Source organism: Triturus cristatus, chromosome 10 (genome assembly GCF_964204655.1).
Source record: "Triturus cristatus chromosome 10, aTriCri1.1, whole genome shotgun sequence".
Taxonomy (NCBI): domain Eukaryota; kingdom Metazoa; phylum Chordata; class Amphibia; order Caudata; family Salamandridae; genus Triturus; species Triturus cristatus.
In genome coordinates this window covers 1,234,100,354-1,234,123,130 of record NC_140593.1, presented here as the reverse complement: position 1 = coordinate 1,234,123,130, position 22,777 = coordinate 1,234,100,354, and the positions used below count along the sequence as shown (strand labels likewise).

The 22,777-nt window shown below is 53.0% G+C and overlaps 1 protein-coding gene across 2 annotated transcripts in view; it reads right to left on the bottom strand.

Moving 5' to 3' along the window:
- The window catches only part of WNK3 (WNK lysine deficient protein kinase 3), a 1,041,636-nt gene that overhangs the window by 58,152 nt on the left and 960,707 nt on the right, over window positions 1–22,777 (bottom strand). For both annotated transcript variants that reach the window (XM_085629857.1, XM_085629858.1), the window contains exon 22: window positions 19,920–20,018. In XM_085629857.1, the coding sequence (XP_085485983.1) occupies window positions 19,920–20,018 (99 nt within the window). The remainder of the gene's footprint in view (window positions 1–19,919; window positions 20,019–22,777) is intronic.

Sequence of the window (22,777 nt, the reverse complement as noted above, 5' to 3'; positions counted from 1 at the left end):
GCCCTCCTCCCAAGCTACTCACCTGCTGATCTGTCAGTTAGGCCTTCGCTCCCTTGTCAGGATACACTCCGGGCCTAGGGAGAGCCGCCGGGGGGATCCCCGTCAGGTAGGAGGCGGCCGCAACCCGGCACCCTCCACAGGCATCCTGTCGCAGAGTCCCCGGGGCACAAGCAGTCGCCCTTTGCCACCAGCCAAACAGGAGGGCCGCTCCAAGGCTGATCAGGAGCCCTATGCTACCAGCTGGAATGCAGACACTGGGAGCCGATGCCGGACTTCTATCCGCACTCTTGAGGGGGCCACAGGCCTAGGACCACTTCACGCCGTGGCTGCTCTCACATGCAGGCCCTCCAACTTCACCGCTCTCAGGCTCCGCCATCAGGCAGGGAGGGAGCCAGCTGCCACAGGTATTCTTCGCCACTCTCGTCCGGTACTTCGTCACCGCCTGTAGTCGCAACTCGCCTTTGCCGTCATCCGGAATGTGTTCAGGGCCGAAGAAGGGCCATCAGGGAGCTCCTTATCAGTCAGGCTGTGGCCTCGCACATCCCGTAAGCGTCTCAACTTGGCGTCCCAGGGGTGCAGGCCCCCCTGAATGCGGGGGTTACCTCCAGGCAGACCGAATGCCCCCCCCCCCACTGCAGGCCCCCGGTCTGCTCTCTTCCTGGGGCTGCGGGTCCGAGACTACGATACGTCGCAGTCGCCCTCATGAGTACGCCGTCCAGCAGTTGCTACTTTCAGGCTCTGCCGTCTGGCAGGGAGGAAGCCCAGGCGGGTCAGGCGATCCTCGCCACTTTGGCGCCTCTGCCCCATAACTCTGGAGGCTCGATCGCTGCTTTGTGCTGTACCAGGCGGCCAGGCCTGCGGTGGGGAGCGGAGAGACATTACAGCACTTCTCTCCCGTCCGCCATCTTGGCCATGCCCACCCAAAGAGTCTTTTAAAGGAATATATACAAGCCTACGGAACACAATCACCTTTCTGCGTATAAAGCCTCCTCCCAATTCAGTAGTGGTTCACAGTTTCACCAGAGAAGACAAGGTGCAAAGATTTGCCATGATTAATCCGAAGACCCGTAAGCTCTGTGAACGTGTCTAAATATTGTAGTAGTAGAGGCAGGGACTCCCACTGGAAGGAAGATCAAAGAGAGTGTTCTCTGCAAAGAGAGAGTTCTCTGCAAAGAGAGACACCAAATGATTCAGATCGCCAACTTGGATACTCCACTCTGCCATTTTCTTCCAAATTTGGATCGCTAGTGACTCCAGAACTATAGCAAAAAGTAGAGGAGACAAAGGGCACCCCTGTTGAGTACCTCTATCCACCACTCATGAATCAGAGCACAGGCAACCAACCCTCACCCTAGCTGTTGGTGCAGTATACAATAGACACACCCATGAGCGATACTGTGCGCCAAAACCCATTACTTCCAAAACACACATCAGGTAATGCCAGTCCACTGTTTCAAACGCCTTAGCAAGATCAATAGAAATCACCTCCAATTCCTCTCCTCTACTTCATGCGTTACGTGCATCAGCCATTGCAGGTTCAAGTAAGTGTTATGCCCCGGAATAAAACCACACAAATCCACATGAACCAGGTGGGAGATGACTGGCCGGAGCCTAAGAGCAAGTACCTTACAGAGAATCTTTGTGTCTGTGCTACTCATTGCAAGTGGTTGATAGGCAGAGGGGTCAGAGGCCACTGCATGTGGCATCAACACCATAGAAATACAACCCTCGTACAATGCCAAGTTCACTTATCTCCTGGTACGCCTCAAGCAGCCACTGTGTGAGGTCTAGGGTGAAGGCTTGATAAAACTCTGCAGGGAACCCGCCTCTCCTTAAGGTCTCTCTCCCCCTCCCCCCCACCCTTCTCCCCCCGGAAGTCACAAGAGATGTCCTAACCTCTTCTAAAGTGAGGTCTGCATCTAATTCCTGGCCCACCACAGTCCCCAGCTGTGGAACCGGCAAACTTGCTAAAAAGTCAGCAATACGCTCTGGATCCGGCCACCGTCAGCAGACACACCTGTTCTAGGTGATCCCTAAGGGTCTTCAATATATCGCTTAGCGTATACAAACCTCACCCTTGGGGGGTACGAAGATGCAAGATCGGGGCATGTGGTGTGTGCAGGCGGAGCACCCACGCCAAAAGCTGCCAAGTGCTGTCCGCCTCCCTATATAGCAACTGGCAACAAGACCTCAGGGTCCAACCCTAAAGCCGATCTCTCACCAAAGCCACCTGGCGCTGAATCTCCACCTCTTCCCAGCGACCCTCCATGTCATTTGGGGGGTAGGGGGGCTCTGCAACTCTGCTAGAGCTCCTTCTTTCTGAAGAAGCTCTGCCTTTAATGCCTGGTGTACCCCGCAGGAAAGGCCCACACAACATAAATGCAAGACAGCCTTCATTGCCTCCCATTCCATCGCCTGGCTCTGAGTAGCGGCCCAATTGATCTAAAAATATTCAGTCAGGGCCCTGCCAGCGTATCCCTGTCCACATGATACCGTAATATCTCCAGCAGAAACCTCCATATGGACGAAGAACGATGGCCACCCCCCCATTCAAGCAAACATGCCACTGAAGCATGATCAGACAGACAGATGAGTCACCTCTAGTACTTTGGGGGCAAATGGGCTGGCACTAAAATATGATCAAGTCTGCTAAAAGTACTGTGGGCAGGAGAGAAACAGGTAAACTCCCGCTTCGCCCGGTGAGACTACCTCCAAACGTCACACAACCCCAAATGCCCCATAACTTCTTGCAACGTGGAAGTTATCCTAGGTTTGGTGTGTCCTCTGGGAGGCTGACGGTCAAGTGCACTGTCCATAATGCAGTTGAAGTCCCCCGTCCACATAAAATTGGTATCAACCACTGGGGAGACCACATCCCGCACTGTGAAATAGAAGGACTCATCTGTGTCTGGCCCATAGGAATTGACAAAAGCCACTTCAACACCATCCAACCTACCCTGAAACCGCAGATAACACCCCTCCACATCCGCCTCCATGTAAGCAAACAGCATTCTAGGGGCAAATCAACACTCCATTTCTTGGCCAATTTCGTGGCCTCAGTGTCGGTAAGGTGGGTATTCTGTAGGCACGCTCTATAAAATGCAGCTTGCGGAGAGAACACCCTATAACATTTTTTATAGGACCCCAGTCCCTGCACGCTCCAAAAGAAGAGCCTGTACTTGCTCGGGACAGCCATCTGAGCCCCAAGAGGCCAATGCACTTACCTACCCACATGTCAAGATGGCATTGAACCTTGAAACCATCATACTTGGAAAAGGATTCCTCATGCGACACCAACTCAATCTGCATTTCCGTCGCCGTTGTGTCCATTGTGCCATCATCACAGATTACCACCCACCCGAGTCACCCTCCACAAACTGCGATGTACTTCTAGCTCGATGCTGTATGCGTTCAGGTCGCCGTCCACTGGAATGGAATGGTTCCGCTTTACTCAAGGGACGCCTCTGGGGTGCGCCTGCCATTTCCAGCCACGACCAGGAAGCTTCCGGACTTTCCAAGTAATGAGACTTGCCAGCATCAATGACTCGAATTTTAGCAGGGTAAAGGAGCAAATACTGAAGACCCATAGTGTGGAGCTGCCTCTTGACCTCCAGGAACATTTTCCGGCGCTCCTGCACCTTTTGGGTATAGTCAGGGTAGACAGCAAAGTTCCTGCCCTCATACTGGGGTGTTGAGCCCTCCCTTGCTGCTTGCAATATAATATCTCTTTCTCCGTAGTTCAACAGATGAGCAATAAGAGACCTCAAAGGAGCACCTGGACGAGAAACCAGGTCCAAGGCTCTATGGGTGCCTTCTATAACAAATATAGTGGACAGCCCTGTGGGTCGCAGTTCGTTCCTCACACACTGTTCCAGACCTGCTCTGCCGACTGCCCTTCCGCCCACTCTGGAAAGCCCAGCCAGCATATGTTACTCCTCCTCGAGCGCCCTTCTGCATCTTCAACACGGTCCACAAAGGTGCCAGCAACTGCGGTTTGGTGTGTTACCAGCTGCTTAAGTTGTTGCACCTCCGTCTGGAGAGCCGTGATGTTTGAGCAGTATCTACTTTATCTGCAACTTTACGCTGGTCCGCCCGAAGCAGTTGCATCTCAAACACCTGCAATCTGTTCCACCAATGCCACCTTTGATTCCTGAATGGCTTCCAAAAGGGCAGCACGAGATGGCTTCTCCTGCCGCTGCAGGGAAGACTTTGGTGTACCCCGAGGGCCCTGTCTAGTAATTCTGTGTGTGGCCTGGAATGGAGTGGTGTACTGGGTGATGGTGCTGCCCTGAACTTGTCTTTGTGGCCTCTCCTTTCCCGTGGAAGAGCTAGGTCAACACTGAGTGTTCTCTCTGAGTCTGCCCTCAGGCGAAAGTCACCAGGGAAACAGCAGCAGAAGGTAAAAGCAGGGGGAGACGCACCTCCAAACAAGCAAAGTGCACCCACAAAGCCAGCGGAGCACAGTACCAGTAGGAGGCCAACCATTAAAGGGCACTGCCCAGTAGCCACAGCCTTCAAGCATGGACCCAGCAGCCACAAATGTTCACAGGCCAAACCAATGACTCAATCTGCTGTGGTGCTGCCTCGCCACCCAGTCTAAGCAAGCGCTTAGAGGCCAAATGGTAGCCCACCTCGAGCCTCTGACTGGGAGTACAAGCCCCTAAGGAGCCCAATCTGAAGAACCATCACAGGCCAGCCAACCTCCGCACCCCCAGGAGCTTAGGCATAACCAGGCCAGCAGGGGGAGTCCCCCTTTCGCAGAGCGTCCCCTAACGTGATCCTCAGCTCAGAAGGGCCAAGGCTGAACAACAGTGCTCAAATGTCTCACAGCCAGGCTCCAAGTCAAGGTACAGGCGGCAGGAATGGACTTCTGCAAGCCAGAAGAATTTCCAAAAGCTGGTCCCACAGGATTCAGTTTGAGGAATCACCACTCTCCCAGGTCCGCATTCTACTCAGAGCAGCAGTACTCAGCTGCTACCTCCCCCTGTGCACAGACACCTCTGTGCAGCAGGCAATCCTCCAGTGAGCCACTGGTCACCCCTCTGAGGATCTGATTAAGTCTCTCCCTCCTAATTAGGGCCTCACACCTCCTGGCCATTCATAGGAGACTGGACTGGCACGTGATAGGATCGACAGCGTTGGGCCATTTCTCCAGGGTCCAGCCCTCCAGGGGGCCCCTAACGTCACTCTCACTCCACCCCAGGACCCACTACTCAAGGGGGCCACCCATCAGCTCACCTCCGGCTGCAGTCCTCGCAGGATCAAGAATACAACTGCAGGTCGGGTCCGAGGATCTCACCAGCATAGGTAGCGGGCAGCAGACCAGGCCAGATCAGCTCCCTTACGAGGTCTGATTATGGCACAGACGAACAAGTTACTTTCCTTCGGTAACGATATATCTGTAAGAAACATTATTAGTGATAGATTCCTTACCTTAGAATTAGCTCCAGGCGTCACACTGGATCCAGAAAGTTTAGTCAGCAGTACCCCTGCACGTCGGTAGGTGGCGTCGTGCGGCTCTGCGTCCGTCGTGGTCGCCTAGATGACGTCGCGGGTGCTACTTAGACGCCGCCCATGCGCGCTGACCTCAGTTCTGTACACGACTTTCCGCGCCAGATACTGACCACTGGTGCATTGAAACTAGGGCCCTGAAGAACAAGTTACTTACCTTCGGTAACGATACATCTGTAAGAAACATTAGTCAGTTAGATTCCTTACCTTAGAATATCCCCAGGCATCAGGCTGGATCCGGAAAGATTTTTCGTCAGCAGTACCCCTGCGCGTCGGTAGGCGTCTGTGGCTCCGTGTCCGTCGTCGTTATCGCCAGGATGACGTCGGAGTACTTCGACGCCGCCCTCGCGTGCTGACGTCAGTTCTGTACTTAGCTTTCTGCGCCAGGAATGCAGAGACATGCAAGAAACCGACACTGATGCCATGAAACTAGGGCCCTGAAAGGGATGACCTTAACCCTAGATATCGGTTCGCAGAACGGGGAGGATGGGTGGGGCGGTAAGGAATCAAACTAACTAATGTATCTTACAGATCTATCGTTACCGAAGGTAAGTAACTTGTTCATCTGAAAGAAACACGTTAGTTAGATTCCTCACCTTAGAATAGATACCCCAGCAATACCAACCCCGATGGTGGGTCTGCGAACCAAGATCAAACCAGGAAGTCCTGGAGAACGGAACAGCCAAAGAAGCTGTCTCTCCGGACTTGGCTGTCCAGGCAGTAATGCTTGGCAAACGTGTGCAGTGAGGCCCACGTAGCTGCCTGACAAATGTCCTGCAGAGGGACTCCCCGTCCCAAGGCAGTAGTAGCCGCTGTGGCTCGAGTGGAACGGGCCCTCAGCTCTACAGGAGGATCCTTCTTAGCCAAGGAATAACAGACCTTAATGTGCAAAACGACCCACCGAGAGGTGGTTCGCTTGTGCACTGCCCGCCCCTTCTTAGCGCCCACGTAGCCAAAGAAGAGTTGGTCGTCCACCTGGAACGGTTTTGTGCGATCCAGACAAAAGGAGTGTGCACGTTTTGGGTCCAGCCGGTGGAGCCTCTCTTCCTCTTTCGAGGCATGCGGAGGCGGAAAGAAGGTGGGTAAGGTAATGGACTGCCGGATGTGAAAGGCAGTAACCACCTTAGGAAGAAAAGAAGGGCGAGTCCTCAGAACAACCTTGTCCTGATGGACAGAGAGGAAAGGAGGCTTAGAAGAAAGAGCCTGGAGCTCACTCACTCTCCTGGCAGAGGTGACGGCAACCAGGAAAGCAGTCTTGAGAGTCAGAAGATGAAGAGGACAGTTATGAAGTGGCTCAAAGGGAGCGCACATCAGATAAGTTAACACCAGATTAAAGTCCCACTGAGGCATTACAAAGGAAACAGGAGGAAACATGTGAGCAATGCCTTTGAAGAATCTATTCACAACAGGGGACTTGAAAAGAGAGGGCTGATCAGGAAGCCTCAAAAAGGTTGAGACAGCTGAAAGATATCCCTTGATGGTGCCCAGAGCAGAGCCCTGCTGGGCCAGGGAAAGAAGAAAGAGGAGAACTCCAGAGAGAGGGGCGGAAAGAGGATCCACAGCCTTTGCTGTGCACCATGCCACGAATGTATTCCACCTGCAGGCGTATACCGTTTTAATGGAGGGACGCCTGGCTGCCAGAATGACATCACAGACTTCAGGAGGCAAGTCAAATGGCATCAACTGCCGCCGCTCAATCTCCACGCATGGAGGTGGAGGCTGGACAGGTTCGGGTGGAGGAACGTCCCCTGCTGCTGCGACAGAAGGTCCTCCTGAAGAGGCAGTCGAATCAGGGGATCAATTGACAGACTGAGTAGCTCGGGATACCAGTATCTTCGTGCCAAATCCGGAGCCACAAGGATGACTTGGGCCCGGTCGCGCCTGATCATTTTCAGCACTCTGGGCAGAAGTGGTATAGGCGGAAAGGCGTATAACAGACCGCAACTCCACTTGTGACGAAAAGCGTCTCCGAGAGAGTGCCGCCTTGGAAATTCCAACACGCAGAACTGATGACATTGCGCGTTCTCTTCGGTGGCGAATAGATCTAACCAAGGCTCTCCCCACTGCCGAAAGACGACTTGCGCCACGTCCGAGTTCAGACGCCACTCGTGATCCATCATGCACCGGCGGCTGAGTTCGTCAGCCCTGGTGTTCAGAGAGCCCGCCAGGTGTTGAACCACCAGGGTGATGCCCTGATGTTCCAGCCATGTCCAGAGGCGCAGAGCCTCCTGACAAAGGGTCCACGACCCCACCCCACCCTGTTTGTTGCTATACCACATGGTGGTGGTGTTGTCCGTGAACACCTGCACTACACTTCCCCAGACAGAGGGAAAGAATGCCTACAGTGCAAGCCGGATCGCCCGCAGCTCCAATAGGTTGATATGGAGCCGGGACTCCGCCAGAGACCAGAGGCCTCTGATCTCCGCCTCTCCCATGTGGCACCCCCATCCCAGGAGGGATGCATTAGTCACCACTACGTGCTCTGGTTGGGGTAGGGAGAGGGATCTGCCACTGACCCAATCGCGGTCCTTGAGCCACCACTGCAACTGTCTTGCAGTGCCCTCCGAGATCAGGACGTGGTCGGACAGGTTGCCCTGATGTTAAGCCCACTGGAACTTCAGGTCCTACTGCAGAGCCCGCATCTGTCACCTGGCGTGATGTACCGGCAGGATGCAGGAGGCCATCAGACCCAGCAGCCGTAGGGCCATCCTGACCGAAACTCGGGATAAAGGCTGAAAGATCGGAATCAGAGCCTGAATATCCCGAACCCGCTGTTCGGGAGGATAGACCCAAAACTGCGCCGAGTCCAGAACCGCTCCGATGAAGAGGAGCTTCTGGGAAGGACTCCGATGCGACTTCGGCACGTTGATGGAAAACCCCAGCAAATGCAGGAGGTTGGCCGTAGTCTGGAGGTGGGAGACGACTGTTCGGGGTGAGCCCGCCTTCAACAACAAGTCGTTGAGATAGGAGAAGACTGGAACCCCTAATCTGTGCAGATGAGATGCGACCACCGCCATCACTTTTGTGAACACCCGTGGGGCACTGGTGAGGCCGAAGGGGAGCACAGTAAACTGAAAGCGCTCGTGGCCTACCGTGAACCGCAGGTACCGCCGGTGGGCCAGCAGGACGGGGATGTGGAAATAAGCGTCCTGCAAGTCCAACACTACCATCCAGTCTCCAGGGTCTAGGGCAGCTAGAACCTGAGCTAAAGTCAGCATCTTGAACTTCTCCTTCCGGTGGAAGGCGTAGACGTTCCTGAGGTCCAAGATAGGGCATAGGCGCCCTTCTTGGGAACCAGAAAGTAGTGGGAGTAACAACCCCGTCCTACTTCTGGGCCAGGAATGCACTCAATGGCCCCCTTTACCAAGAGGGCCGTAACTTCCTCCTGCAGAAGTTGCAAGTGATCCCCCGACATGCGGTGGTACTGCAGTGGCATGGCTGGAGGGGTCGCCTCGAAGGGGAGGGAGTAGCCCCTTCGGACAATTTGCAGCACCCACCTGTCCGAAGTGATGGTACGCCAGTGGAGCAGGTGATGGCAACTCTGCCCCCCAATGGCATGGAATGGGCCTGAAAGCACGGACTAGGAAGGCTTTGAGGCAGATGCTGCGGGAGCGGATGTGGACTGACCGGCTCTCTGTCCCCCTGCTCCACCACGGCGGAATCCACGTCTTTTTTTTTAATGTGGCTTCTCACCAATAGGCCACACCCAATCCCTGCACTCCCACCTGAGAGGCAAATATACCATTTCACCTTTGAATAATATACACTTTTGAGCATGTCTTACCACCCCTGGCACAGTAAGACTTCAACACAAAACAAACAGCACCTTTTAAAAATGTTTTTTTTTTTCCACAAAATGCAAAGACTATCACTTTTAGAATAAGGCTTGGGGTTTATTACATAATACTCTCTAAACAAAAGCTGTCTCAGATACCAAATGCATAAGATTCAAATATATGTAGCAAACATAATCTAAAGGCATGAATCAATAACTGAGCAAACTATAATACTGATTAATAAACAAGCAATAACTGATATAAAATAAGATACACTGGACGTCCTGCAAGAGATCAGAAAGATATATATATATATATATATATATACACACACACAGTAGAGGATCACTCTGGATGTGCACCTCCCACACCACAAAGAAAACACCTCAAACGATCAAAGCGACTGGCCACACACCATAATGGCGATAACCACAAAACTTAATACATCACCTAGCATCTTAGCCCACTTCCAGCCGGGGGAGCCTTCACACAGCCGGGGTCAGAGCTTCAGAAACCAAGGTCACTCCGAGATAGACACGTCTGCCCTCGCTTGGATTCCAAACTCCCAGTTTCTCAGCTTTAAACACACTAGTTTCTCAGCCTGCAACCCTCAGCTTTAAACACACTAGAAGATTCGTGAAAGACCTCCTCCCACCGCCAGAGGAATTTTACCAGAACTGGCCAAGTTCCAAGCAAGCATCTCCATGGCAGTAAGGAGCTCTCAAGTCTCTTTCTCCATTTGCACTTCTTCCAGCCTCTGTCTTGACGAAGCTCTCCCAAGGCCTTCCAGAGTACATTTAAACAAAAACAATCGCTCAGGAAAACAGCAAGACCGTGAATGTGAATAACCCAAACAACTTGCAAGCACTGTTGTGCACGCAGCAGCAAGGCAGAGTCAGACATGAGGCCCTCTAAAGGCAATAGTACAAGCACCACTGTGCACACAAAAAAAGTTTGAAGCAAGGTAAAGTCAGAAATCAGGATGACATGAGGCCATGTCAAAGAAAGACAGCAAGATTACAGGATGGAAGAGAAGTAAGTATATGCAGGACCATCCTACATTAAGGCTAGGGTAAAATAACACACTAAAGTCAGTTAAAATGATGGTGGTCGGAGGTCATCCTAGGGTGCCAGACTGCAAGAGTGGCTCTTTCACTACAGTCCGCGACCACGTTGAGGCTGGTACTGTGGCCTGTGGCTGGACGAACGTGCGGGGCGCCCCTTCCTTGGCCACAAAAGGGGTGAAAAGCAGAAGTTTGCTGGCGCTGGGCCGACAGGCCCAAGGACTTGGCCGTAGCCCTGGAGTCCTTAAAGCGCTCCAGCGCGCTATCTGCTTTGTCGCCAAAAAGGCAACGGCCATCAAAGGGCATGTCTATGAAAGTGCTCTGGACATCCCCTGAAAAGTTCGTGGACCTCAGGCAGGCGTGACGACGAATCGCCACCGTCGTTGCAATCGCTCTACCCAGCGAGTACGTGGTGTCAAGTCCACATCTGATGGAATACCGTGATGCATCACGCCCCTCAGCAAGAGCCTGGGCGAGCCGTGTCCTGGCCTCCTCTGGACACTGGGGCAGCACGTCCGCCACCGTATCCCACAGAGAGTGGGTGTAACGGTCCAAAAGGCACGCGGTATTAATGGACCGCAACCCCAGACTGAGGGAGGAAAACAGTTTCTTGCCAAACTGTTCCATGCTTTTGGATTCCCGATCCGGAGGTGCGGACGGGAAGGCGGTTTGGGACGTGGAGGCATGGATAACCAGACTCTCAGGGGTGGGGTGTACGGACAGAAAGCTGGGGTAGCCCGGAGCTGGGCGGTGGCGCCGGGCCATGTTACGATCCACAGGAGAGACTGTGGAGGGCTTGGACCAAGGGCCCATCAGAACGTCGGTGAGGGCCTCATTAAACTGCAGCAGAGGCTCCGAAGAGCTTGCTGGCAGCTGAAGCACCTCAGTGAGGAGGTTAGTCCTCACGGCCGCTGCAGGGAGCTCCAGGTGTAAGGCCTGGGCCGCCCTGCGCATCACCACAGCCTAAGTAGCACCCTCCTCCATAGCCACGGAAGGAGGAGAGATGAAACCAGTGTCAGGCGAAGTGTCTAGACCACTGGCGTCCCCCAGCTCATCTGCCCAGTCCTGACTTAACTGGCACTGCTGTGCCAGAGGGTCCTTAGACCCCTCCCAGTCCTCCCCTTCATCCGTGTCCTGGTAAACAGGCAGAAATGACGGAGCCGGGTCATAGGTGAAAGGCTCACCCATCGACGCCGGAGTCGGCGCCGAGCGGCACCGCTCCGACGCCGGACCCGGACTGAAACTAGGGACGGCATCGTCCAAGGACGGCGCCGGGAGCGACACCATGGGGATCGGCGCCTGCGGAGGAGTCGTGAGGTCAACTGGCGTCGACCGGGATCCAGGCATGGATCCCACGGGGACTTGCGGCATCGGGACCGAAGTCGACGACGGCGCCGAAGCCGCCGGCTCGCTAGGACCCCCAGTCGGACCTGCGGGGCCTGGAGGGGCGCCGGCAGGCCTTGGCAGCGGAAAGAGACTCCTCATGGCCAAGAGGAAGTCTTGAATCTTGCCTGGAGTCGCATGAAGCCCAGGGACCGGAGGGTGTGGGGCCGGGTGCGACACCTGCGGCTCCGGCGGAGCCGCGCAGTTGGTGCCACCCGAACCCTCGGCCGAGTCGCGCGACCGGCGAGGGGAGTCAGAAGAGCGATGTCGCTTCTTTGACGTCTTCTTGCCATGCCTCGACCTACCTGAGTGTGAGGACTTGGATCCCGACGAGCGGTGATGACTGCGGCTCCGCAACCGGACCGGCCCCAAGACAGCGGAGACACCGATGGTGGGGGTCGGTAGCCGACATCAGTCGGTGGCAGACGTCACACGGCTTGTACCCGGGCATCCCAACCGGCACCAGGAGTCGACTTGAAAAAGATAAACAAAAATGTCCAAAAAGTTAGTCAAAAAATGACTAAGGGTACGCTCTTCCCGGATCTGTGCTTGCTAGCGTGGAAAAAAGAAGAACTGACGTCAGCGCGCGAGGGCGGCGTCTAAGTACTCCGACGACGTCATCCCGGCGATCATGACGCCGACGACGGACGCGGAGCTGCAGACGCCTACCGACACGCAGGGGTACTGCAGACGAAAAATCTTTCCGGATCCAGCCTGACGCCTGGGGATATTCTAAGGTAAGGAATCTAACTAACGTGTTTCTTTCAGATAGAGAGGACCTTAACCCTAGAAATCAGTTCGCAGAATGGGGAGGATGGGTGGGGCAGTAAGGAATCTATCACTACTAATGTTTCTTACAGATATATCGTTACCGAAGGTAACTTGTTCATTTGAAAGAAACACAGTGATAGATTCCTTACCTTAGAATAGATACCCCAGCAATACCAACCCCGGTGGTGGGTCTGTGAACCAAGATCACACCAGGAAGCCGCTGAGAACAGAACGGCCAAAGAAGCAGTCTCTCCGTAAACGTGTGCAGCGAGGCCCACGTGGCTGCCTGACAGATGTCTTGCAGGGGGACACCACGTCCCAATGCAGTAGTGGCTACAGTAGCTCTAGTGGAATGAGCACGCAACCCCACCGGAGGTTTTTTTTTAGCCAAAGAGTAACAGGCTTTGATACACAAGATGACCCAGCGGGAGACAGTCCTCTTGTGTACCGCCCGACCTTTCCTGGGGCCAACGTAGTCAACAAAGAGTTGGTCATCCACCGGAATTGTTGTGTGCGGCTCAGATAAAATGAGAGCGCACGTTTTGGGTCCAGACGGTGGAGCCTCTCTGCGGAGGCGGAAAGAAGGTAGGCGAGGTAATAGTCTGCCCAATGTGAAAGGCCGTAACAACTTTTGGCAAAAAGGAAGGACGGGGCCTGAGCACAACCTTGCCCGGATGAACCGACAGAAAAGGAGGCATACAAGAAAGGGCCTGGAGCTCACTCATTTGCCTAGCGGAGGTGATGGCAACCAGGAAGGCAGTCTTCAAGGTCAAGAGACGAAGAGGACAGTTGTGAAGGGGCTCGAAAGGAGCACACATAAGATAAGCAAGAACCAGATTCAAGTCCCAATGAGGCATCACAAACGGAATAGGAGGGGAAAAGGTGTGTAATGGCCTTGAGAAATCTATTTACAACAGGGGACTTGAAAAGAGAGGGCTTATCAGGGAGCCTGAGAAACGCCGAAATGGCAGAAAGATAACCTTTGATAGTGCCCAGAGCAGAGCCCTGCTGGGCTAAAGAAAGAACAAAAGGAGCTAGGAAAGAGGGGCAGAAAGGGGATCCACAGCCTTTGCTGTGCACCATGTCACAAATGTGTTCTACCTGCAGGCGTATATCACTTTAGTGGAGGGACACCTGGATGCCAGAATGACATCACAAACTTCAGGAGGCAAGTCGAAAGGAGTCAACTGCCGCCTCTCAATCTCCACGCAAAGAGGTGGAGGCTGGACTGGTTCGGGTGGAGGAACGTCCCCTGCTGCTGCGAGAGAAGATCCTCCCGAAGAAGCAGTCTGATCGGAGGATCGATGCTCATACTGAGTAGCTCGGGATACCATACTCTCCGAGCCCAGTCCTGGGCTACAAGGATGACTTGTGCCCGGTCGCGCCTTATCTTCTTCAGCACTCTGGGCAGAAGTGGGAAAGGCGTACAACAGACCACAATTCCACGCGCGACGAAAAGAGTCGCCAAGCGAGTGCCGCCTTGGAAATTCCAACGCGCAGAATTGATGAAATTGCGCATTCTCTTCAGTGGCAAATAGATCTAACCAGGGCTCTCCCCACTGCTGAAAGAGAACTTCCACCACCTCCGAGTGAAGACGCCATTCGTGATCCATCATGCACCTGAGTTCGTCCGCCCTGGCGTTCAGAGAAAGTGCCAGGTGTTGAACCATCAGGAAAACGCCCTGTTGTTCCAGCCATGTCCAGAGGCGCAGGGCCTCCTGACATAGGGTCCACGACCCCACCCCGCCTTGCTTCTTGCAGTACCACATGGCGGTGGTGTTGTCTTTGAACATCTGCACTATCCTCCCTTTGACAGAGGGAAGGAATGCCTTCAGTGCAGGTCGGATCGCCCAAAGCTGCAGAAGGTTGATATGGAGCTTGGACTTCGCCGGAGACCAGAGGCCTCTGATCTCTGCCTTTCCCATGTGGCCGCCCCATCCCAGGAGGTACGCATAAGTCACCACTGTAAACTCTGGTTGGGGAAGGAAGAGGGATCTGCCGTCGACCCAATGCCGGTTCGTGAGCCACCACTGCAACTGTCTTGCAGTGCCCCTTCAAGATCTGGACATGATCGGACAGGTTCCCCTGATGCTGCGCCCACTGGAACTTAAAGTCCCACTGCAGAGCCCGCATATGCCACCTGGCATGATCGATCAGGAGGATGCAGGAGGCCATGAAGCCCAGCAGCCTCAGGGTCACTCTGACCGAAACCCGGGACAAGGGCTGAAAGATCTGAAACCGAGCCTGAATATCCGGGACTCGCTGTTCTGGATGATAGACCCGAATCCTCGCCGTGTCCAGAACCGTTCCGATGAAGAGGAGCTTCTGAGGAGGAATCAGGTGGAGAACCCCAGCAAATGCAGGAGGTCGGCCGTAGTCTCGAGGTGGAGACGACTGTCTGGGGCGAGCCCGCCTTCAACAACCAGTCGTCGAGATCGGGGGAAGACTGAAACCCTGCGCAGATGAGCTGCGACCACCGCCATCACTTTCGTGAACACCCGAGGGGCGCTGGTAAGGCCAAAAGGGAGTACGGTGAACTGAAAGTGCTCGTGGCCTACCGTGAACCACAGGTAGCGTTGGTGGGCCCACAGGACCAGGATGTGGAAGTAAGCATCCTGCAAGTCCAGCGCTACCATCCAGTCTTGTGGATTGAGAGCAGACCAGACCTGAGCCAAAGTGAGCATCTTGAACTTCTCTTTGCGGAGGAAGCGATTGACCTTCCGGAGGTCTAAGATAGGACGCAGGCCCTTGTCCTTCTTTGGCACCAGAAAGTAGTGGGAATAACAACCACAACCTACTTCTGACCTCGGAACGTGCTCGATGGCCCCCTTTGGCCAAGAGGGCCGCAACTTCCTGCTGAAGAAGCACCGAGTGGTCCCCCGACATGCGGTGGTACCGAGGTGGCATGGCCGGATTAGTAGTCTCGAAGGGGAGGGAGTAGCCCCTTCGAACTATCTCTAAAACCCACCTGGCCGATGTGATGGTGCGCCAGTGGGGGAGGTGATGGCGAAGCCTGCCGCCCACTGGCGTTTGAAGGGCCTGAAAGTGCAGACTAGGAAGGTTTGGAGGCAGTAGTGGCCGGGGTGGAGGTGGACTGACCCTCCCGCTTCTTGGTCTGCCACAGCAGAACCCGTGGCCGTGCTGGGATTGTTGCTGCGCAGGCTTGTGCCTCTGTTGCGAACGCTGCAGGGCACCCCTTCAAGTGCCACGAAGGGAGCGAAAAGCAGAAGGCGGAGGAGGGCGGGCTGCAGAGAGTCCCAAGGACTTGGCCGTAGCCCGTGAGTCCTTAAAGCGCTCCAAAGCGCTGTCTGCTTTGTTGCCGAAGAGGCGACGGCCATCAAAGGGCATGTCCATAAGTGTGATTTGGACACCCCCACGAAAATCCAGTTGTCCTTAACCAGGCATGGCGTCTGACCGCCACCATCGTTGCAATCGATCTGCCCAGTGAGTCGTCGGTGTCTAGACCACAACGAATCATGAACTTAGCCGCGTGTCTCCCCTCTGCGACAGCCTGGGAAAGAGCTGTCCGGGCCTCCTCTGGACACTGAGGCAGCATTTGCGCCACCGCAGTCGGGCACGACTTGGGGTCGAGGTCGCGCCCCAGGCAGAAAAGACACTCTGTGTGGATCCGTCACCGACATAATGCGGTGACAGTCCTCGCAGGACTTAAAACCTGGCATCCTAACTGCACCAGGAGTCGAAGACTCGATGAAAAAATAGAGACAAAAAGCCTCAAAAAGTCAGTCAAAAAATGACTGGGTGTACCTGCTCTTCCCGGATCTGTGCTTGCTGGCGCAGAAAAAAAGAACTGACTTCAGCGCACGCGGGCGGCGTCTAAGTAGCGCCCGCGACGTCATCTTGGCGACCACGACGCCAAAGACTGAAGTGGAGCCGCACAACGCCACCTACCGACGCGCAGGGGTACTGCTGACGAAAACAGTCTGGATCCAGTCTGACGCCTGTGGGTAATTCTAAGGTAAGGAATCTATCACTATGTGTTTCTTTCAAATACTCTCAGACAGGCAGCCTGGTCCCGCGCTGCAAGGCAGACAGCAGCCTCGCCCACCAGCAGCCACAGGCCCGCCAAGACCAGTGACTACCGCCAGAGTCCCACTGGTGACCAGGACACAGGAGCAGGCAGCAACACGGCCTCCACAGGCCAAGTTCATGCAGGCACCACTCTGAGGCATGATCGCACACAGAAATCACTCCAGCTCCTCACAATCACAGTAGATTGGAGGCACCAAGCCCCTGCGGCAGACAGGGCAGTTTTTGCTGCAGGATTGTCATGGTCTCAGTCTACGGGTTCATCTTGGTGGAGACAAACTGGTTTCTAACCAGAAGCCCAACAATGTTTTCTCAAATTACCTTTTTTGAGAAGTACAGTATTTGGCGGTCATAAAGACGAAGAAATGGCCAGGATGAAAAGCAAAGGTGGAGACCTTAAAGGATGAAGGTCTGGAAAACAAACAAAAAAAAGCAGACAAAATATACATACAGACATTATAATCATTGTTAATTCCCACGGGGGTTCAAACCCCTCAGTTTGTCTTGAGAAACTTATATGCTCAACCTGCTCAATTAAAAGCATGTTGAATCAATCTTTTATATTCCAGCCTGCAAGAAGCTGGATCTGTATATGATATTGCCACCAGGTGGTAATACCGAGCACAGAGTCCAGGGGTTCCCCAAACATGTACAGGGCTCAATGCAAAACCCAAAGTGCTCGATTAGTGGTTGCGTGGGCGAGCAACCTAAGGCCTAACAGAGAGGAGCGTAGGACATGAATTGCACAACAGGGATCAATAATGGACACACGATTCAAGGCGATCCAGACCAATTTTATATAAAATTATACTTTGTAATTCATTTTAAGACCCAGGTCTTCGTAATCAGGTAAGTACGTTTTTAATTAAAAATACTTTTCACTTTTAAAAAAATCGATACTCAAACTTTTTCACACTGTCCAATATTATCCTATGGGGGAAACAACATTACAGTTAAACAAGTAAGTATCAAACTTATAATTTCAGTCTTCAGAGCCAAAGGTCAGCAAGGCCCAGGGGTCAGGTAGGCATTAAAGCTGCACCACCAGCAGCATAAGGGTGGCGAGGTGCAGAGGTGAAAATCGGAGCTCGATCAGCACTCAATGGAGCTGCCCCCTCAGCCCCAGCGCCTTGAGACCCTCACAGGTGAGTAGTTGCTCTTTACCAACTCTGATTGTTTGATTGATTGAACCAATGCTTTCCAATGGAAACAGGGGGTGTTTGGAGCCATGCTGCTTGCAGGTAGGTAAATCGGTTGCAGGGTCCAAGCTTTGGGGGTTAGCACAAGCAAAGAGGGGACCACAAAGCAGCACCAAACGCACACCACCAGTGGAAGAGGGGTGGCCGGTTGCAGATTCGACATTGGGCGCACAAATACCTTACAATGAGAATTTATCTGACAGCAAATAGGCTGCAGGTGTGGCACCGAAGTTTGCAGGAGGAAGTCCAACGGCAGCAGAGGTAAGTTGGGATGTAGAATGCCATAGGGACACCGTCGGTTCAGCTCATCAAGGACCTGGGGCTATGGGTGCTAGGGTGCCTTTCAACGTCGGAGTCTTCTTACCGGAGCCTGTCGCAGCCTTTGAATTCACATTGCAGGTGCCGTCGTGGAGGGCAGGAGAGGTCAGCCAACACTGGACACAAGGTCAAGGTCACCGGAGAGACTCCACTGCACAGGTAAGCTATTCAGACTCGAGCTGTAGGCATCGGATGCAGAGTGGGCTGGGGAATTGGATCCGGAGTCTTGGCAGACGGTTTCTTCTGGACAGGCCCGCTGTTCTCTGGAGATTGGAGTCTTTAATGAAGGCAACAGTCCTCCCCGGGGTTTTGAAGGTCATTGTTGCAAGACAGGTCGCAGGGATGTCGAAGGTGGAGACAGGCCGGTAGGGCTGGGGCCAAGGCAGATGTGGTCTTGTGTTGCAGGGTGTCTTCTTTCTTCTTAGGTAGTCACAGATCTGAGAGCCACTTCTGGGGGAGCCACCTAAATGCTACATTTAGGAGGCGTTTTAGGGGAGTAGCAGGTAGGGCCAATGGGAACCTTACCTGAGGTGACTACAACTCCTATTGTGCCACTGTCCAATGGGACGGGGTATAGACCTAGCCCTAACTGGAGGGGTCCCCCCCATCTTTAAGATGGTGGGGACTGAAGTTTGAGCTTCACCTTGCTTCCCCCCACCTTAGGAGCGGGGTTGGCAAAGCTGTGCACACCACCTATCTTTTTAAATTTTCAGCCAGTTTTCCTGCTAAATGTGGGGGTTAAACCAGGGACTGCTATCTGCTGCTAGCAGCAGAGGCCGCATTATAAATGCGGCAGGACTTCGAAGCTTCCCTCTTCGAGCACGAGCCCATCGTGGGGGAGGAGGCATGACCCCTCTGCCCAGGATGTGATTTGTTTTTAGTCCCAGAGAGCAGGGGCGCTCTCTAGCCAGGGGTCCAGAAACATGTCTGGTAGTGGCTGGCTGCCTATAGCCAGTCAGAGACCACACCAGGGTTAGTAGGGATTCAGGGGGCACCTCTGAGGTGTCCTCTGAGTACATGGTACAATAAATCCCAAACTGGCATCAGTGAGAATTTATTGAAAGGAGTAGTTAGGTACCCAACACTTCAATATTCAGTAATGCCATCATGGTGCTGTGGAACTCAAGTTGTCGAGTGTCCATCCCTTGTATTCTCTATGGCTTCACTGGCACTTAAAATATTGGGAAATGGTGCCCAATAGTGAAGGGGCACAACTGTGCATGCACATATGCCCTCACTTGAAGTATAGTGCACCCTGCCTTAGGGCTGTGAGGCCTACTAGAGGGGTGACTTACCTGGACTTTCACAAAGTGCTAGCTGGCCTGGCACCCAGGCAGGGTGCCCTGTTGACTGTCGTTTTCTCTCTCACAGGGGTGTCAGGCAGCATTGTCCCAGTGAGGAGGGTCCCAAGGGAACTTCTTCAGCTTCCATGCCCTAGGTACCCAGGGTACCCTTCACTAGGGACTTACATGAGGCAGACGTACCAATTGGGGGATTGTTTTTAGGGAAGGCTCACTAGCACAGGGGACCTGGATGGCAAGGACCCCGTGCACAACATCTAAAACCACATCAAAACCAGGCAAAAAGTAGGGGGCTAACCATAAAAAAGAGCCACTTTGTCACAAATCCACTTTGGGAATCATATTAAAGATTACTTGAAAACTGTTCCCAGCTACTACAGTTTATCAATGTTCTTGGACCGAAGGGTTATGCTCAGTGGAACACACAGAACATGACCCCCTCATTTTCTATCAATTCAAGGGCAGTACCAACCTCCTGGCCAGTTAAAACCCTTAGCTACTGCAATTAAAAGTTGCACACATCTCTGCTGCGCACTGTTGAAATTGTACCTTGCAAATTCCCATGGGAGCTGCTCTGGTGCAGAAGATGTGCCTGAAGACTCAGCTGGTAGTCGATGGCTGACTCGGCAGTTGTGGCACAACAGCATTCTACGGAGATAAGCAAAGAAAAGTTCAAAGTTGCTCACCACAGTAACTTCTGTGTTCACCGTCACTCAGCCCCTTCACTCGTACAGTAACTGCCAGCAAGATACAGAACCTCAACCACTTGGTCATTTTATGCAAATACAAGAAAGGCATTGCTCTACCTGTTACCCCTGGTTTAATTAACCCTTCAACTGATCTGGTCATTGGCCATTATCAGAACTGGGGCTTTCTTGGCATTTTATTGGAGTCAGGCAACAATCAGATATTATTTCTTACTGCTAGGGTCCCAATACTGGCATGTATGTGCTTTTTTAATAGCACAAACCTATCCAAAAAAGGTAAAAGTGAAGCACTGTGCATGACCAAAGACAAGAATAAACTCAACGAGTAATAGAGGAAGCTGGGTTATGGCTGGTTAATGGATAGTGACGTAGGGTTCTTTAACAAGGCGAATCTTCAACTGTTTCCTAAAACAAAGCAGCTTTAGGGCGGCCCGATGGGCACAGGATGTTGTTCGAGCTCCTGGGTGCATAGATGGAAAATGCCTGCGGTCATGTTTTTTGTCTTTTTTACACTTCTTAGTCAGCAGTCAGATGGAGCCCTGGTGTATCGAGAACCACCAGATGGTGAGGTTGTCTGCAATATAATAGGGGGTGCTGCTGGAGATGGTTCTGTAAACAGGGCTGGCCAGCAGAGAGAGCCAATGGAGTTGTATCAGGATGTGGGTGATGTGATCATATTTCTTCTGAGACATGCTGCAGTGCACTCGAAATACAGGGCCAACTACTCCTCATAAGCCCTGGACTCTCAGGGGAAGAGGGACAAACCTTTGCACAAAATACTGTCTCAGGAGTACAATACTTCTCCTCCTCCAGTGGCCAAAGTCGGTCAAACAGGGAGGCGGAATGAACCCTTGGAATGTTGGATGCCTTTCCCTGGTTTAATTAACCCTTCAACTGAGATGGTGGCTGAGGAGTGGGCCGACTGCGCTGGATAGCTTAGCCCTACATTGATATATGGGGAGTCCATGGGCTAGCTCAACTCAAAGTGGCACCCAGAGAAGAGAAAGCGCTTGAAAGGAAACTTGGACCAACTATAATGCATGAACATCGCGTGCGCTTTGGATCGCTCGTCATTATAAACGATTTGTCAAAGTTACTTGACAGATCGAGGTTCGTCATAAATTGCACAAAGGTGTGGACCAATAAACGCAGGGCGTTGGGTGTGCGGGAATTAGCACAGTGCCCTCGGCATACAGTAACACAGGAAGGAGGCGCCGTTTATCACGGGAAAATCAGGGGTGCACATGGTAAGTTGGGAGCCAAGTCAGTGGTCGAAGTGGGCAGGATCGGCCGGGCAGAGCGTGCCCCTACTTCTTTAATTCATTTGATTCCGTCCCACTACTTTTTTTATTTTAAACATGCGTCCTGGCGTTCGGGGACGGCGGGGAGGCAGAGAAGGAAAAGGACTTTGTCTCTTGCCCAGATGAGACAAGGACAGTGCTCACTTCTCCTGCTCTGCCGCTGGCAGCTGCCCCCCGCTCTCGTCTTCCTCTTATTCCTCTCTGTCTCGCTCCTCATCATTTGCTGAAAACGTGACTTCAAAAAACAGTTCCCACCCTCTCTTTCGTTTATTTGTTCCCCTGTGAAATAGATCCAAAAAAGAAAAACACTTTTGCTGGAAATGTCATCTTTTTCTGACATTTTTCTATTCCAAAGTGCAGTCTCGGGAGTAAAAGTTTCAAAATATGAAGAATAAAGTACTAAATAAAGCAAAACAGAGTGGGTCTAAAAGGGGCCAGATTGATTTTATTCACACCCAAAACACATTAGCGCCACTTTACAGAGTTTGCCAGTGAAGCGCTACTTTTGTTTTCTTGCCTTTCTTTGAACAACACTGTTTTCCCCGGGTGGGGAAGTGCACCAATTGATGGGTGGAATGGGAAACAAAATGTGTACTGTGACACTCAATTCCCGGAAGTACAAGTTACTTACCTTCGGTAACGATGTATCTGGTAGAGACGATTCTAGCCGCAGATTCCTTAACGTAGAATTATCCCCAGGCGTGAGACTGGACCCGGAAAACTTTCTTGCCCGGAACCACGCGACTCCGCCTAGACGTCTTCCACAGGCGTGACGTCCGCGAGGTCACATAAGGCCCACCCCGGTGCGCTGACGTCAGTTTGCTTCGCAGAACTTTTTCCGCGCCACAATGCGGAGCCATCACAGCAAAACTGAGGAGAGCATGGGAACAGTGTGCGAAAAAACCAGAGAAACAAAATAGAGAGAAACAAAAAGGTGAGAAACATCACCAGGTGGCACCAAGGCACCAGAAGGCGACAAAAGCAGGTCAGAACAGGAAAAGAGCAGAGCACCACTCTGCGGAACAACTGTGCAAACCAAGGCGAAAGCACCAGGTGGCAGTAAAGCACCAGAAGACCAGAGCAGCGAAGCCATAGCAAGAAAAGCGCAAAGCACCACTCTGTGGAACCACCTTGCAAGCCAAGGCTAGAGCCATCCTGGAGGCACAAGCATGTGAAAGCGCCGGGACAGAAAGAGAGAGGGTCTGCAACCACAACCACAAAGTGAAGGGCCACAAGCCCGGGACAGGGGAGCAACAGCAATCCATCCCCAGAATCCCAGAATACACTGCCAAGGGTGGCCATACCTCCTGAAAGGAGTAGGAAGTTCAAAGGACAGGTAAAAGAACCCCCAATGAAGAAGACCGGGTGGGGATCAGAAACTAACAACAGAGGGAAAGAG